Source organism: Zingiber officinale, chromosome 9B, assembly GCF_018446385.1.
Source record: "Zingiber officinale cultivar Zhangliang chromosome 9B, Zo_v1.1, whole genome shotgun sequence".
NCBI lineage: Eukaryota > Viridiplantae > Streptophyta > Magnoliopsida > Zingiberales > Zingiberaceae > Zingiber > Zingiber officinale.
In genome coordinates, this window is record NC_056003.1 from 91,821,761 (window position 1) to 91,836,802 (window position 15,042).

A 15,042-nucleotide genomic window follows, 5' to 3' on the forward strand; every position below is an offset into this window, starting at 1 on the left:
TCAGATATCAGATCCTCTAAACGTATTTAGGCTTCCTACTCACTATCAGGTCCAATAGACCTAGCTGGATTTCAGCCTGGTGTCAGGTCCTCCAGATCCATCAAATTTTATACATTTAGTAATAAGGTTAGATAACACAATATCTAACTTTAATCCGTTTATCATTAATGAAAATCTAAGTTTAATCATGGGTACTAATTGTACTAATAAAAAAATGAATCTTGGGTTACCTGACCCATATAAAGAGGTCATTGTATTAGACTAAACCCCATGATTTATCTCATTTTTAGATAGTATGGTTATCAATATATAGCTAAAATTTTGTTCCAACACGGGTGCCTGGAGAAGAAGCTCATAAAACATATTTCGTGAGTCCATTGTTAGTTCCTTCCTTCAGCCTGTGATTTCATTCTATTAATACAACTAACTGATACAGGAGAGTACTCTGCCATTAAGAAAACTGCTGAGCTGTATGATTTTCTATTAGATATCGTTCATCTCAAACGGTCCGTATCATCGGCCCCATAACAAAATATAGACAGGTAAATCACAAGACATTCTGTGCACAAGACATTCTCTGCACAACAACCCTTTGTAGGGAGAGGTTAGACACAGCTTTATGATTTTCTTACACATCTGCAGTAGTTCACTACTCGTACAGGTTGATTTAAAACCTATGAATTTTAACCTGAAATAAAGGGAATCTCATGGCTTGTCTTCCTCCTCTGTGTTATGGTTTAGTTCAGCATCATTTATAATTGCAGAGGGAAGATGAGTACCAGTTTCTCGAACTACTACCACCTCCATAAGCTCCCCAGCGGCAACTGCTTCTTCAACTGATTGATCACCAAATTTAGATTCTTCTATTCCTTTTCCCCACAGAACTAAGTAGAGTCCAAGCACAATCAGGCCTGATCCCAACAGACTGCAGCAAATTACAAGGATTAATGTTTTTCACCCTTCTTTGTTTTTGAGAAAAAAAAACAGAGCTTACCATCCCAAATATAACTCCTCACTCAATAGAAATGAGCTCAAAATGGCGACAAGCACAAGTGATAAAGGATTGAAAACAGAGGCATACACAGGGCCTTTCTTCATGATGCACCAACCCAACAGTGTGAAGCACATCCCAGTAGCCAATATGCCCTGTCAGGAGAAATTTACTGTTTCTATTAGAGTCTACGACTTGATCATAATTCTAGAACAATTCCAGCTGATAAAGCTGTTATGCTAAAAGACCGAAACATGGAATCCAAACTCACAGAATAGGCGGCAGTGAGAAGCCTAATGTCGAACCCAAGTCTCCACTGGATCTTGTGCCTCTGAAAACAAAGGGCTAGAATGCTAGCTAGAATAGACCCCATCAAACACACCAATGCAGTATTGGAGCAATGGCAAGGGTATAGTTGAGTTAATTTCGCCTGTAATTAATAAGGATTGAATTGCAAAAACAAAATAAGAGCTTGTTCCTAATGTCAATGGGGATCGTTGGGTTAAGATCACCTGAAAAAGCAACCACAGTGCATAACACAAACAACTGGACACTGCCAAGAACGATCCCAGGATATCATTAGGATGTGAAGGTATCGAGCCACGGCCTCCATTATTCGTTGCCTTAAGAAGGTTTATCTTTGAAGACCAGAGTTTTATATCTACTCCCTTGTAAAAGGTGAGAAGCATTGCACCAGACAATCCCAACAGCGTTCCTATGATCTTTGCCTGTCCGTAATTTGTTCTTATTCCAAGCTTCTCAAATCTGCATTTTCCAAAGCTTGCACATAAGTGATCAAACTTTTCATGATATCGTTTTAAAAAATAATTAATATATCATTCAGAAAAATGACTGCCATATGAAATTAGATTTTATAACTCAGTTATGTTTCATTTTCTTAACCAAGTTTTCTTCCAAATATGCATTAGTTCAATGCTAGTCCTGATTAGTCTTCCTAAAGCATAAAACAGTCTGAAATTATTTAATTCTCACTGATAAGAGATAGGGGTTTGGTATAGCTTTAATTTTATCTGCAAGAACTACCTAACTATTTAATAAGTTAAAATGTCAACCTGAATGAGATAGCCAAAACAAAAGTCATTGCAGGAACCAGATTGCTCATTGCAGAAACGAAAGTAACTGAAGTCAGTCGCATACTAGAAACATAGAGATTTTGCGCAAGACCCGCCCTGCAGATTCATAAAGAACACAAAATTCATGCATGAAAAGCCAAATCAGAATGCCTGGAAGGTAAATGCTAATAAATGAAAGAACAGAGTCGCTTCAAAAAGTTCACACATGAATCATATGACCAAGAAGTTTCAAAAAGTTCACACAGGAGTCATATGACCAATTTCTGTTCATCACATGCAAAAAAGAGTGGACTCTAAATGTGCAACTAGTTTTATTGTCAAGGTCCTGAATTCAAAAAACACCTACACTAATGGACCTTGCTTGCATATATCATAAACGAATTCTTTCTAAAAAATATATAAACATATTGTTAGAATTTATACAAGAGCAAATTAATCAAGATACTACGTAGAAATAGACAATATACATGTACACAAATCTACCATTTCCACGTTAGAACACACACTATACCTACGAGTAGTTAACATCCATATCATCTATGTACATTACCTAACAATCCAAAAGCCAATTGGAAGTACTAATTTTATTTTAAATGATTGTTTTGATAATGATAAGGCGAATTAGGCGGGACCTCCGAAGTGGGGTTCGACATCAAGAAAGCCGGTTGATGTGGTGGCCAAAGTCAAGAAGGGGTCAACCCTCAGGACTAGCACGGGCATATGTCTCGGCTGATTCGGTTGGTTGATTGGACCACTGGTCCAATCGGATCCCGAGTTCCTCAGAGTTAGCGAAACCTCGGATCGTTCAGTGTCATGCTAAAATGAGTCAAGTGTCACAACCGAGTGCTCTGGCCGATCGAACCAAAGGTCCGATAGAACACGCTAGACACATCGCTCGGTTGAACCGAACTTTATATTCAAGTGTAGCGGTCGAGTGCAAGATGAATCCCCAACATAAGATCCGACCGAACATCTTGTCTGAGCGAATGTTGAATCCCTAACGCAAACCAGGGCGGAATTAGAGCTGGTTGGACTTACGGGGCTCAACTCCCTATTTCGCAGAGGCAGGGCTCCCAGTCTACATCCGGTCGACCCTAGAGCCAGTCGGGCCTATAGGGCTTAACTCCCCACTTTGCAGAGGCAGGGCTCCCAGTTTACATCTGGTCGGCCCTAGAGCCAGTCGGACCTACAAGGCTTAGCTCCCCACTTCGCAGAGGCAAGGCTCTTATAGTCAGTCGACCCTAGAACCGAGCAGACCTATAGGGCTTAACTCCCTACTTCACAAATGCAGGACTTTCAGTCTACAGCCGGTCGACCCAGAGTCGGTTGCACCTAGAGGCTCAGCCCCCCACTTCGCAGAGGCAGGGCTCCGAGTCTACATTCGGTCGGCCCCGGAGCCAATCGGACTTACGGGCTCGACTCCCCACTTCTGATACAAGGTTCTTAGAACAAATCCAATCGGCTCCAGTGTCAATCGGACACTCGGACTTACGATGCCAGCTCCCCACTTCTCCAATGTAAGGTTCTCAGCATAAACCCGATCGGCCCTAGGGCCGGCCAGACTTTTTAGGAGACAATATTATCAAAAAATCAGAACAACCTATCAGAGAATAACAGCTATTCGTCATAAAATAGTCCACCATTTTGACACATACATGTAACAGAGCCTTCTTCCGACCATGGGGGAGGATACCGTACATCCTCCACCACCTGACATACTCTGACACTAGATATTCTCTGCAGCCTCATTAATGTGGAGGTTATAAGAGGTTGTATAAAAATGGGATCCTCTCCATTGGTCAGGTGCACTCACTCACGCAGAAGCATCAATATATACGCGCACACGCATTCACATTTATTGTTCTACTATTCATCTTCTTTTCCATTTCACTCGGCTACCATTCTGACTTGAGAGTCGGAGTACCTGTGCCAAGGACCCCTTCCCTGATTCCTGCTCTAACATTCCTATTGGATATGTCTATACACGATCATCATCAAAGCCACCTCGACGCCCCATGCCCAGTGCTCTATCTCCCCTCGATTTCAGACAAGATCAGATAAAAAGATAATTTAAAGGTCAATTGGAAGTACTACAGAGGATTTTATTTTAAATTATTGTTTTGATAGAAAATCTAAATTAGACATATAAAATAATTGAATACCATGCCCGACTCATTTCCGTGTCTCATTTCCACGATTGAGATGAATTAGGATGCCTGAAAATGATCTGAACACCCCGAGTAAGTCGGCGCGCCCCGAATAAATTCCAAAGGCTCCGATTCATCTCAGCTAAGTGAGTCGGGCACTCTATCAACTCCCTACTTACTAATACTTAGCAATTAAGTCATTTATTTATAAAACTCAATGCCTCTCTGTAAACTAAATAGTGTTCATCTAAATTGACGGAGACATTAAACGGGGCACGCATGCACATCTAAGAAAGTAACAATGAAAAACAACACAAGTCACCCCTACAAACCAAATGTTTCTTGTGGATGTCACAGGGAACTTGTGATACATGCAAGTCTCACCCGAATAATCCACAGAGGAAAGCCAGCCCAAGTACCTTCCCTGTTAACTTTGGCCTCTGCTTCCTGCAATGCAATCACAGCATCCCCTTGATTAGTTAAATCCAAGACTGTACTGAAGCTCACTAGAATGCTTCTTCTTTTTTCCAGGCAGAAACGAAAAACAAGGAAATTAAACAAAACAGAACAAGAATCCTAATGCACGGATCTAAAAAACCGGCACAACTATTTCCTTTGCATATTATTGCTTATAAAAGGATAAATGCAAAACGCAGATTCGAAAACAAAGAACGGGAAAAAAAAACACATCAAGAACCAAAATCATACTCGTCGATGGGATCGAAATGAAAAAGGAAGAGTAATGGCTTCAATAAACACACCTTTCGATGAAGAAGGCAAGAGGCGTAGTGAAAGCGGCGGCGAAAATGTAGCGGTAGGCGACGAGGACCGTCGCGTCCATGCCATCGTTCAAGGCCAGCTTGTACAGCAAGTTCACTCCGGCGAACACCACCTGCACCAGCATCATTGCAGCCGGCGGCATCAATCCTCGCGCAACCTTACTCCAATCACCGATTCCACTTCCCATGGCCAAAGACATTCACAATCGCAGAAGAAATGAGGGGAACCCTGTTCTTGAGGCTCGTTATTTGTTAATCGGAAGGTTCGATCGAGGCCAGCGATCCGTTTATATATGCAGAGGAAAAGAGGGATCGCAGAAAGACGAGACGCGTTTTTACCCACATTTCTGGAGTAGCCAACGAAAAGAGGCGGGTGTGAAACTGCGTAAGTATTCAGGGTGAGGGAAGTGTAATTGCTGAGCCCCTATGAAGGCCGCCGTTGCGACGCGTGGCGTGAGGATTCCGATCGTTCCTGCTCGGCGCGGTCGCGTCCCCTGTTGGGAGTGGACGCGAGCCGTCCACCGACCGGGCGCTCAGCTGAGCCACTTGTGGACGTTTTCAGGGCGATGTGCCAATGAGTCCCAGTGATGAGCACTGTGAAACAGAGAGTCTTAATGTGTTTTGACATTTTTTCAAAAAGAAAAAAACACTTTTTGTTTTCCGAACTTTTCTGAATATCCAAGTGAAGTATTCAATTTTTAAAATGACCAAATTATACATTTTATATCTATTTTACCTCTCTCATTTACTAATAAAAAACAAGACAGTCTTATTTATCCTACTCTCTAACAGAGGTTATTTTGAAGATTTGAACTCATGATTTTTGATCAAAAGAAACAATTTTATCATTATATCAAAACTCTCTTTCTCTCTCATTTATTAATATAATTTATTTTAAATAAATAGAATTTTTTAAAACCTATTCATATATAAAAAATATTTCTACCAGTGCTAAATTAATATTTGAAATCATGAATATAATTAAGAGAATTAGACGAATATATAGGACCTGATTTTATATCATTCCGAATTCTTAAAATTATCACCGTTCCTGATTGATCCATCATCTAGACCTATGGAGCATGGGATGGTTGGCCGAGAAGAAGAAGTTTCGATTAAAATATACTAATAGATCTAGAAAGCTCGGAATGACATGAAACCGGATCATATGTATTCGTTTAGTTCTACTAATTATATTCATATTGTTGGTGCGGGAAGTATCCGACGATCGAACCTAAGTTTTGATAATGGCAAAGGGTTCAAAGTTAAGGTTATTTGTTATCTAACGTGTTTGAATGAGTTTGCATGAAAGTCCTAAGTGTACTTAGGGGAAAGTCCTAAGTGTACTTAGACAAAAGTCCTAGCCGCGGTTAGGCAAGTGGAGAACCCTAGGGGGAGGTAACCCTAGATCCTAGGGGGTGGTAATCCTAGGTGGGAAGTCTTGGCGGGTCGAGGGCTTCGGACAAAAGTCCTAGAGTCGAGGACTCTAGGTAGAAAGTCCTGGTGTCGTGAACCAAGTGAAAGACTGGGCGGGTCATGGAGCGGACCTCTAGTAGAAAATCCTGGAGCCTCAGACACTGAGCAAAAGTCCAATTGATCTGGATGATCAATTGGCAACAGGTAAACTCTCCTGAGTAGAGTAGATGAGGACGCGTTCCCCGATGAGGGAACAGTAGGCGTTGATTCGACCTAGGGTTTCAGATCAAAAATCCGAAATCAGAATCGGACAGTCCGATGACTGTCAAATACTTTATTTTACATGTTTATATTGTGCTAACTTTGTTTTACAGGGTATGTCACACCCCGGGGGAGTCGCCGTCTGAAGAAATTTCGGCAGCTTCTCCCCTGTACGGCGGACAATCTGAAACTTTCTACATCACCATATACCTCAGTCACATGCGACTGGAATAATAACAATAATAAACAAACAATAACACAGACATCCACGCAGTTTATATCAATTTCAGCCTCTGGCTGATACAACCACGCAGTTATAATGATAAGAAGACTCAAAATCCACCCTACTCAACTACACCCATAAAGCTCAAAACCGATGTCCTACTCCACTACACTCATAAAACACAAATCACAACGAACTTACCTCTTCTGCCCTCTAGGCAGGCATGTAGTAAAAACAAATCCAAATAAAAGTCATCCACAAGTAAAACAATCCATACAAGATCCAAAGTATCCAAAATGGAACAAGTCCAAACATAGTCTAGAAAAGAACACCAAAAGACAAATAACCATCCTCGTGAACTGCATGGGGACTAGCGACTGGAACTCTCTGGACAGCATCAACCTGAAAATAACAACGGAGGAGGGTGTGAGTCCAACACTCAGCGGGTATCAACTGATATGCATAATAAAGAAAATAACAGGCAGCACTAATCATGCGTACAGTCTCTTGATACAAGAAGGATAAATGCAACTGAAACAAAATAGGAGAAAACTGTACTAACCAGGACCAAATCATACTACCCCAAATCATAAGTGGGGAGCGCAATGCTCTCATCTCCCGGTACACGATGACGGGGAGGTATCTCTGCCGGCTACCACGTTGCGTCACACTACCCATGAGCGGACCAACGGAGCCAAACAGAGTCCAACCGCCTGCCGGCTACCACGCTGCTACACTAAACCAGCGGAGCCAAACAGAGCAGAACTGTCTACCGACTACCACACTGAGTCACCAGACCAACGGAGCCAAACAGCAGAACTGTCACACACCTGTCTAATCTACCACTAACCCATGAGTGGTGGTGTGTACGGATACATGTAACTGGCGATGTGCTCGACAATAATGGAGCAAACTATCGCACAGCATGCAATCATGTGAATGATGCATGATAATAAGCATGACAAAATACTTAGCAGCATAGCAATAATCCATATACATGTAAAATGTGTACCATCGGGAAGTGAATCAAATCAAAGTACACAGATCAGATAAGGTATCAAAAATCCTAGGTCCTGAACATGATAAATAACATGGTTGTGTCACTACCTCTATAAATAGACATAATCAGATATATAACATGATGTGCATAAAAACAAACAAACAAGCATGCAATAGATCGGGTAGTGATCAACCGAAGCAAATAAGAAACATAATCATTGCTATATGTTAAAAATATTATTATGCATATCAAAAGACATAAGTCAAAGTATCTGCCTCTGATAAGAAATGTCCAATATGGTCCAATCCGACGTCGAGATACTCGTCTCGCGTCAAAGTCCTGTGGTAAATCGTACAGTTTAACTAATTTAATTATAAACAAATAGCTAAACAAATTCCTAATCCACCGACCATCTAGGGTTAGCCTCATTAACCCTAATTACACCATTAGATTAATTCTAAACCTAAGTTAACAATTATTGCTAACACAAATATCAATCATCTACAACGAAGATCAAACTCCTAAACCTTACCTCGATTCACCTCACTGGTTTATGCCCAAAGCTGTGAATCGCCCACGCACAAAGATGACCGGAGTTGTATTCACCGACCGAGCCTTAATTCTCAACAATTTAATAATAAGAACAGAAATTAGGCCTTCTCTAATCGGATTAAGATGTGAATATCACCAATTAAAGATACCCAATTACATAACACAAAATTCCTTACCTCCCAGATCACAATTAGGGCACCAAAGTGAGCAAAGGGGAGGCACTCAGCACTATGGTTGCGGCAAGAAGGAATCTAGGGCACAGTGGTCGGCTGCCGACGCTAGGAAATAGCAAGGACAGCAACCAAAAATGGTCGCCGGAGAGATCAAACCGTAGCCGTCGGCTTCAAGCTAGGGCACAATGTCGACTTTGCAATTTCACCGTGAGAGCTCGGGTGGCGTCGTCGGGCAGAGACAGGAAGGAAGGAGGACAGCGCAAAAGCAAAGAGTAGGGCTCTGCTCGGCTGTGCTCGCGCATCGCCGACGCTTGGACAGGGAGGAAGAAGGGAGAGCGTCGGCGGTGGTGCTGTGCAGAGCTCGGCGTAGAGAAGGCCAGCGTCGCGAGAGATGAGGGAAGAAGGAGGGTTCGGCTCGGGAAGGAGAAGAGAGGTGGAAGCTCGCGGATCGCTAGGGCACAAAAGAAGGAAAGAGAAGAAGGAAAAAGGGGCTCGGCGAGGGAGAAGTAGAGAAGAGGAGAAACCACTCGGCAGTTAGGGTAGATGGTTATCGGGCGCGCGGGGAGGAAGAAACGGCGAGGAAGAGAGAAAATAAAGAAAAAAAAGAAAAAGAAAAATGAAATATAAAAATAAGCATTTCCTCGCTTAAATGGGTAGCCTAAACAGGCTTTTCCAGACTCCATTTTTATCCCCGTAAACTCGTCCGTATGAGCTCCGAAAAATTTCCGAAAAATTTCCAAAAATTCTGAAAAATTCCCTTATTATTATTCTTTATTTTCCGGTATTTTATAGGGTATATTGTGCTAGCCTGGAGAGGTGGGCCACAGCCAGCTGCTCCAGCAGGAGATGATTTTTATGCCCTGCCGAGGGAGAGGAGTGGTTAGACTTTTCAGAGGCAGATCTCTTTGAGGATCCTCCTCCAGCACAACCCTCGACCTCGACCCGACCCTCGACTTTGATCTGGCCCTCGACTTCATTGTCCGTCGAGAATCACCTCACTCGTCTCGAGGAGTCCTCCGCGCATTTACAGTAGTCAGTCTCGGATGGCTTCAGCACACTCCGGGGAGAGATGACTGCTCTCCAGGATGACGTGACTTCCAAACTTGACCAGATTCTTCAGACTCTCCGGGGCCCTGAGCGACCATTACCACCACCTACTAGCAATGCTCCGACTTGATCAATCCTTATATTTCTCTATGCTTTGTATATGTTTGACATCCTATCTATAGACAGTTTATTCTAGTCTGTTTGATAAACATCCTTTATAGATTTGGATTGATTCTACTTTCTAAAATTGCTATTTTAGTCTATTACTCAGTTTCAAATTCTAAGAAAAATATTTTCAAAATTTCAATTTTATTAGTTTTTCAAAATATTGGATTTAGCATAGGAATTTATCCCCTAGAAAGCATGTACCCCTAGTTCTTAGCTAGAGCATCTCACAGGCACACTAGGTTTACCCTGCTTGTGTATAAAAAATACTTAGAATGGTGTGAGATGCATAGTGTACTGCCTGGACTTCAGAATGCTTATGTCTGTGCATCGACATAAGTGTGGACAATAAATACAAACTTTATATCGATCAAATTAAGTGATCCATGTTTAGTCAAAACTAATTGCAACATTTACCTAATTTGACTAATCAAGTGAAAGTTACTATCTCTTGATAAACAGCTAGTAGCTAAAGGTTAGATAGTTGTTTATTAATAAATAATTTGGTTACTCATTCTTGGACTCTAGGATTTTTTATTATTTTGGCATTAATCAAGGGAGAGTACAAGGAATTTTTTTTTAAAAAAAATTAAATTGATATTTTCTTTTGACTTAGTTTTCGAAATAAAAACTATTATGTTACTTAGTGTTGAAAACTTTTTTATAGTTTTTTCTCAACTTTTTACTAAGTATTGAAATTTTTTTTCTAAAACAAATATTTTTAACTCAGCTTAAAAATATCATTTTAAAATTATTTTAAAATTTTTACTACATCTTATTAAAATTTTTCTTGGATTTTAAGATTCTTTAAGCTAAAATCAAAATTATGATCAAATTTTTTTATTTTATTATTATCAAAAATCTTAAATATCTTTTGAGTAAAGTACTTATTTGAACTTCTCTTTCCCATCGTTTAACAATTTTAAATACTTTACTAAGATTTAATGCTTTCTTAAATGTTTTTCAAATGTATAAGTCATTTTCAAAAATTAAAACAAAAAAAAAAAACTATTTCTTGCTAAAGTTTCTTTTTCAAATCTAATATTTCAACTCCAAGCTATCTTTCAAGGGGAGCATATTATCTTTTCTTTACATCCCTTTCTCTATTTTATATATTTTTGATATATAGCAAAGGGGGAGAGGAAAGTGAAAATTAAGAAAGTTAAAGTAAAAATGAATAAAAGCGAAAACTAGAACATTTTTTTAATTTGCTACAATTACTTAACAATTACTTAACATGTTCTAGTTATTGCAATTACTTGATTCTTAATATCGCATTTATGCTTTTTGAGTACCTTTTTTACTTAACTTTGAATTTTGTTGTCATAATCAAAAATGGGAGATTGTTGGTGCGGGAAGCATTCGACGATCGAACCTAAGTTTTGATAATAACAAAGGGTTCAAAGTTAAGGTTATTTGTTATCTAACGTGTTTAAATGAACTTGCAGGAAAATCCTAAGTGTACTTAGGCAAAAGTCCTAGCTGTGGTTAAGCAAGTGGAGAACCCAAGAGGGAGGTAACCCTAGGTCATAGAGGGTAATAACCCTAGGTGGGAAGTCTTGGTGGGTAGAGGGCTTCGGGCAAAAGTCCTAGAGTTAAGGATTCTAAGTGGAAAGTCCTGGTGTCACGAACCAAGTGAAAGACTAGGCAGGTCATGGAGCAGACGCCCAGCGGAAAGTCCTGGAGCCTCGGGCGCTAAGCAAAAGTCCAGTTGCTCTGGAGGATCAACTGGTAATAGGTAAACTCTCCTGAGTGGAGTAGGTGAGGGCGCGTTCCTCGGTGAGGGAACAGTAGGCGTCGATTCGACCTAGGATTTCCAATCGAAAATCCGAAGTCATAACCGGATAGTCCGATAATTGTCAAATACTTTAATTTACATGTCTATATTGTGCTAACTTTGTTTTGCAAGGTATAGTTGGTTTGTAGGACTAATGTATCTTATAGGAAGCAAATTGGATAACTTTGCCTCGGATGAACAGTACTCGAGGCTCCCTCCATGGAGTTTAGAGGCACCTCGGGTCGTATGCAGAGACTGCCTCATAGCTTAGCGCGAGGGCGCCCTCATGGAGCTTGAGGGCGCCCTGGACACTGGCACGAGGGCACCCTCCATGGAGGTTGAGGGCACCCTCGAGCAGATGAGCGAAGAAGTCAAAGCTTATCCACGCTGCGATTTTGACGGGGATGAGGGTGCCCTCCATGCTGTTGAGGGTGCCCTCCACGAGCTTTATAAGCAGGTCTCGAGCAGCAACTTAGGACAATAACGAAATTATAATATGTCTTCTCCGTGACGCTTAAAAGACGATCCAGAAAAGCTATAACAAGACCCTGACGACCAGGAGCTTCAAACTTATTATTTTTTGTTGTCAGTATAAATTTTACTATTGCTCTAATATTGTAATTAAATTATAAAGAATTTTCGTGCTTATAGTGATTGCCCAAAATAAACGCTCAATGAGCGTGGGCCTTGGAGTAGGAGTCGCCTCAAGTTCCGAACCAAATAAATCTTGGTGTTCGTGTGTTTTTATTTACTTTTTCGTTGCATGTTTTATTTCTGATTCTTCCGAAACGAAAGTGAAAGCCACTAGCATTATTCACCCTCCCCCCTCTAGCACTTTCGATCCAACACATACTGTTGTACCGAAAGGATGTCCACATATATCCATAATATCATGATATTGTCCACTTTGGACCTAGACCCTCATGACTTTGATCTTGTGTTCTCCCCAAAAGGTCTCATGCCAATGAAGACATCCTACATCCTTTTAAACCCATGATCTTTTCCAAATCTTTCTAATATGGAACTTTGATTGAATCCTAATAATCCTCCCCTTAAACGAAAGACCATAATTACTCTCATGATCCAGGACTCCCCGCAAGCATCAGGTCACCCTGACTTACTCTAGGCCTCCTCGCGAGCATCCGCATCTGGTCACCCTGACCTACTCTGGGCCTCTCCGCAAATATCCGCATATGGTCACTCTTGACCTACTTCGTGCCTCCCGTCAAGCATTCGGTCACCTTGGCCTGTTTCGGGCCTCTCCACGAACATCACGTCACTCATGACCTGCTTCAGGCCTCCTCGTAAGCATCCGAGCATCCTAACTTACTTGCATCTCCATAGGTATCTCGTCATCGATCCTGACCTACTCCGGGGCCTTCCTACAAGCATCCGATCATCTTGACTTGCTCGGGCCTCCCCATGAGCATCTAGTCACTCATGACCAGCTTCGAGCCTACCTTTAACTTCATTCAAGGCCACCCCACATGACATCTTGTCTGGACCATGAATCTGATATAATTTATTGTGCCGAAAGGATGTCCACATATCTCCACAATGATATGATATGATCCACTTTGGGCTTGTACCCTCATGACTTTGCTCTTGGACTCTCGCCAAAAGGTCTCATGCCAATGGAGATATCATATATTCTTTTAAACTCATGATATTTCTCAAATATTTCCAATGTGAAACTTTGATTGAATCCCAACACATGCTCTCAAATATCAATTTGACAAAATATAATAAGAGAAATACTTTTTTAAATATGAATAGGTCTTTAAAAAATCTATTTATTAAAACAAAATACACCAATCGACTGTTATACTCAGTCGACTAATGTAAATGAGAAAGATAAAATGGATATAAGATACGTGATTTGTTTTTTTTTTTTTTTGAAATTTAGATACATGATTTGGGTATTTAGGAAACTTAGCTATATAATTCGGTAAAAGGTTGAAAAAAAATTGTTAATTTTAAATTTACTTTTAAATTTATTTGATGGCATCTAGGTTTATTTCCCAAGCAACTAATCTTAATTCCTGATTGATTGGTCTCATTATTCGAGCTGTCCCAACTCATCTACACTCTTATTTGAGCACTTCGCCTTTGCTCAACACCGTCCATTCAAGCTTAGGATCTTCAATCCCAGAGACTTGATGTTCATTACCAAACACGTCTGACTTGTCAATCTCATTCCTCGAACACCTCTGATGTGCCAATTTCTTTCCCTGAGTACTCAACTTTTGTCTAACAATGTCCCACTCAAGCTCAGGACGACCACTTGAGATTCATTCCTTGAACACTTGGTGCTCACCCAACGAAAAGTCATTCAGGCTCAAGAGATGCATCCTGGCCCCTAGGGCTTGGCACAGATGGTAAGCCATAATATTCTGTCCGAATTAGACAAAGGTCGATCTCAGGGTTTCACTACCTGCAGAGGCCCCATCATGCACTTGCCACCTGTGATCCTGTTGAACCTCCCTCCATATGACATGTTGTAGGGGGCAGTTAATGTGGCGGTTTTATATTTTTTTCGAGAGACACATCCTAAAATTATATGCTTGGCTGAAGGCCACTTAGGATTTGTTCCCTGAAAACTTGGTGCTCACCTAGCAAAGACCCATTCGGGATTAGGAGATGCATTTTGAAATTATATGCTTGGCCAAATTGGTACTCAACTTCAACTTTCAACAATTTGACATGCATGTTGCATCCCATGTAGAGATTCCCTTCAACGATTGTCCCCTAACCTCCCCTCTATTAGGATGTATACTAAAAGCCTAGCTTTTGGTATAAACATTTATCTAGAAATAAGAATCACATTGGTCAAATGTCTACATTTATGATAAATGTAGTTGTTCAATTAATTTATATTGTAGATAACATGGTGTGTGGTGTCACACATAGAGGATCATGTTATCAGTACCTTATAAATTATAAACAGTAGCTCACGACCAAGATGGAAAGGAACAAACCATTGGAAGGTCGTAGTGTAATTAGGTATTAGTTTATCTTAACTATATAATTACACTAGTACACTTAGAGTGTATTGAGTAGAACCATTAGAGGTCGTTTCTTTTATACTGACTTTATAAAGGAACAAAGACCTCAGTTATTATGGAAGTGTGTGCTCTTAATTCTAATACAATAACAAGCACATATATTTGATATTTATTTCTTTAATTTATCAATGGGTGAGATTTAGTTCGATAAATCAATAAGCCCGATAAGTTGGGAAATGTTATCACTTATAGTGTGTGTTGTTGATTATAGAAGGAAACTGTGTCCTAGTAATCTAGGTTGAGAATGTCCCCAAGAGGAGCTCATAAGGATTGTCATGTTAAACCCTGCAGGTGGACTTAGTCCGACATGACGATAAGGTTGAGTGGTACTACTCTTGGACTAAGATATTAA

The 15,042-nt window shown here is 40.6% G+C and overlaps 1 protein-coding gene and 1 long non-coding RNA gene across 2 annotated transcripts; both read right to left on the bottom strand.

Annotated features, from left to right (window-relative positions):
• Nucleotides 1-476: 476 nt before the first annotated feature.
• LOC122024806 (WAT1-related protein At1g68170-like) lies at nucleotides 477-5,263 on the bottom strand. Its single transcript, XM_042583515.1, has 7 exons — nucleotides 4,994-5,263; nucleotides 4,617-4,679; nucleotides 2,065-2,181; nucleotides 1,504-1,756; nucleotides 1,263-1,421; nucleotides 995-1,146; nucleotides 477-925 (listed from the first exon to the last, which is right to left on the bottom strand). The coding sequence occupies exons 1-7, from the start codon at nucleotides 5,209-5,211 to the stop codon at nucleotides 706-708; spliced, it is 1,182 nt and encodes a 393-aa protein (XP_042439449.1). The 5' UTR covers nucleotides 5,212-5,263; the 3' UTR covers nucleotides 477-705.
• A 1,958-nt stretch (nucleotides 5,264-7,221) lies between these two features.
• LOC122024875 lies at nucleotides 7,222-9,204 on the bottom strand. The gene is made up of 3 exons (XR_006123519.1): nucleotides 8,640-9,204; nucleotides 8,444-8,526; nucleotides 7,222-7,313 (listed from the first exon to the last, which is right to left on the bottom strand). It is a non-coding gene; the product is annotated as an uncharacterized LOC122024875 (long non-coding RNA).
• Between the last annotated feature and the right edge of the window lie 5,838 nt (nucleotides 9,205-15,042).

Bases quoted from the DNA above. Each gene is read 5' to 3' on its own strand.
- LOC122024806 (XM_042583515.1), bottom strand. From the start codon at position 5,211: ATGTCTTTGGCCATGGGAAGTGGAATCGGTGATTGGAGTAAGGTTGCG. The intron at 1,422-1,503 runs GTGATCTTAACC...TATTAATTACAG, and splicing joins CACTGTGGTTGCTTTTTCAG to GCGAAATTAACTCAACTATA. The intron at 926-994 runs GTAAGCTCTGTT...AATTTGCTGCAG, and splicing joins GAGGAGTTATATTTGGGATG to TCTGTTGGGATCAGGCCTGA.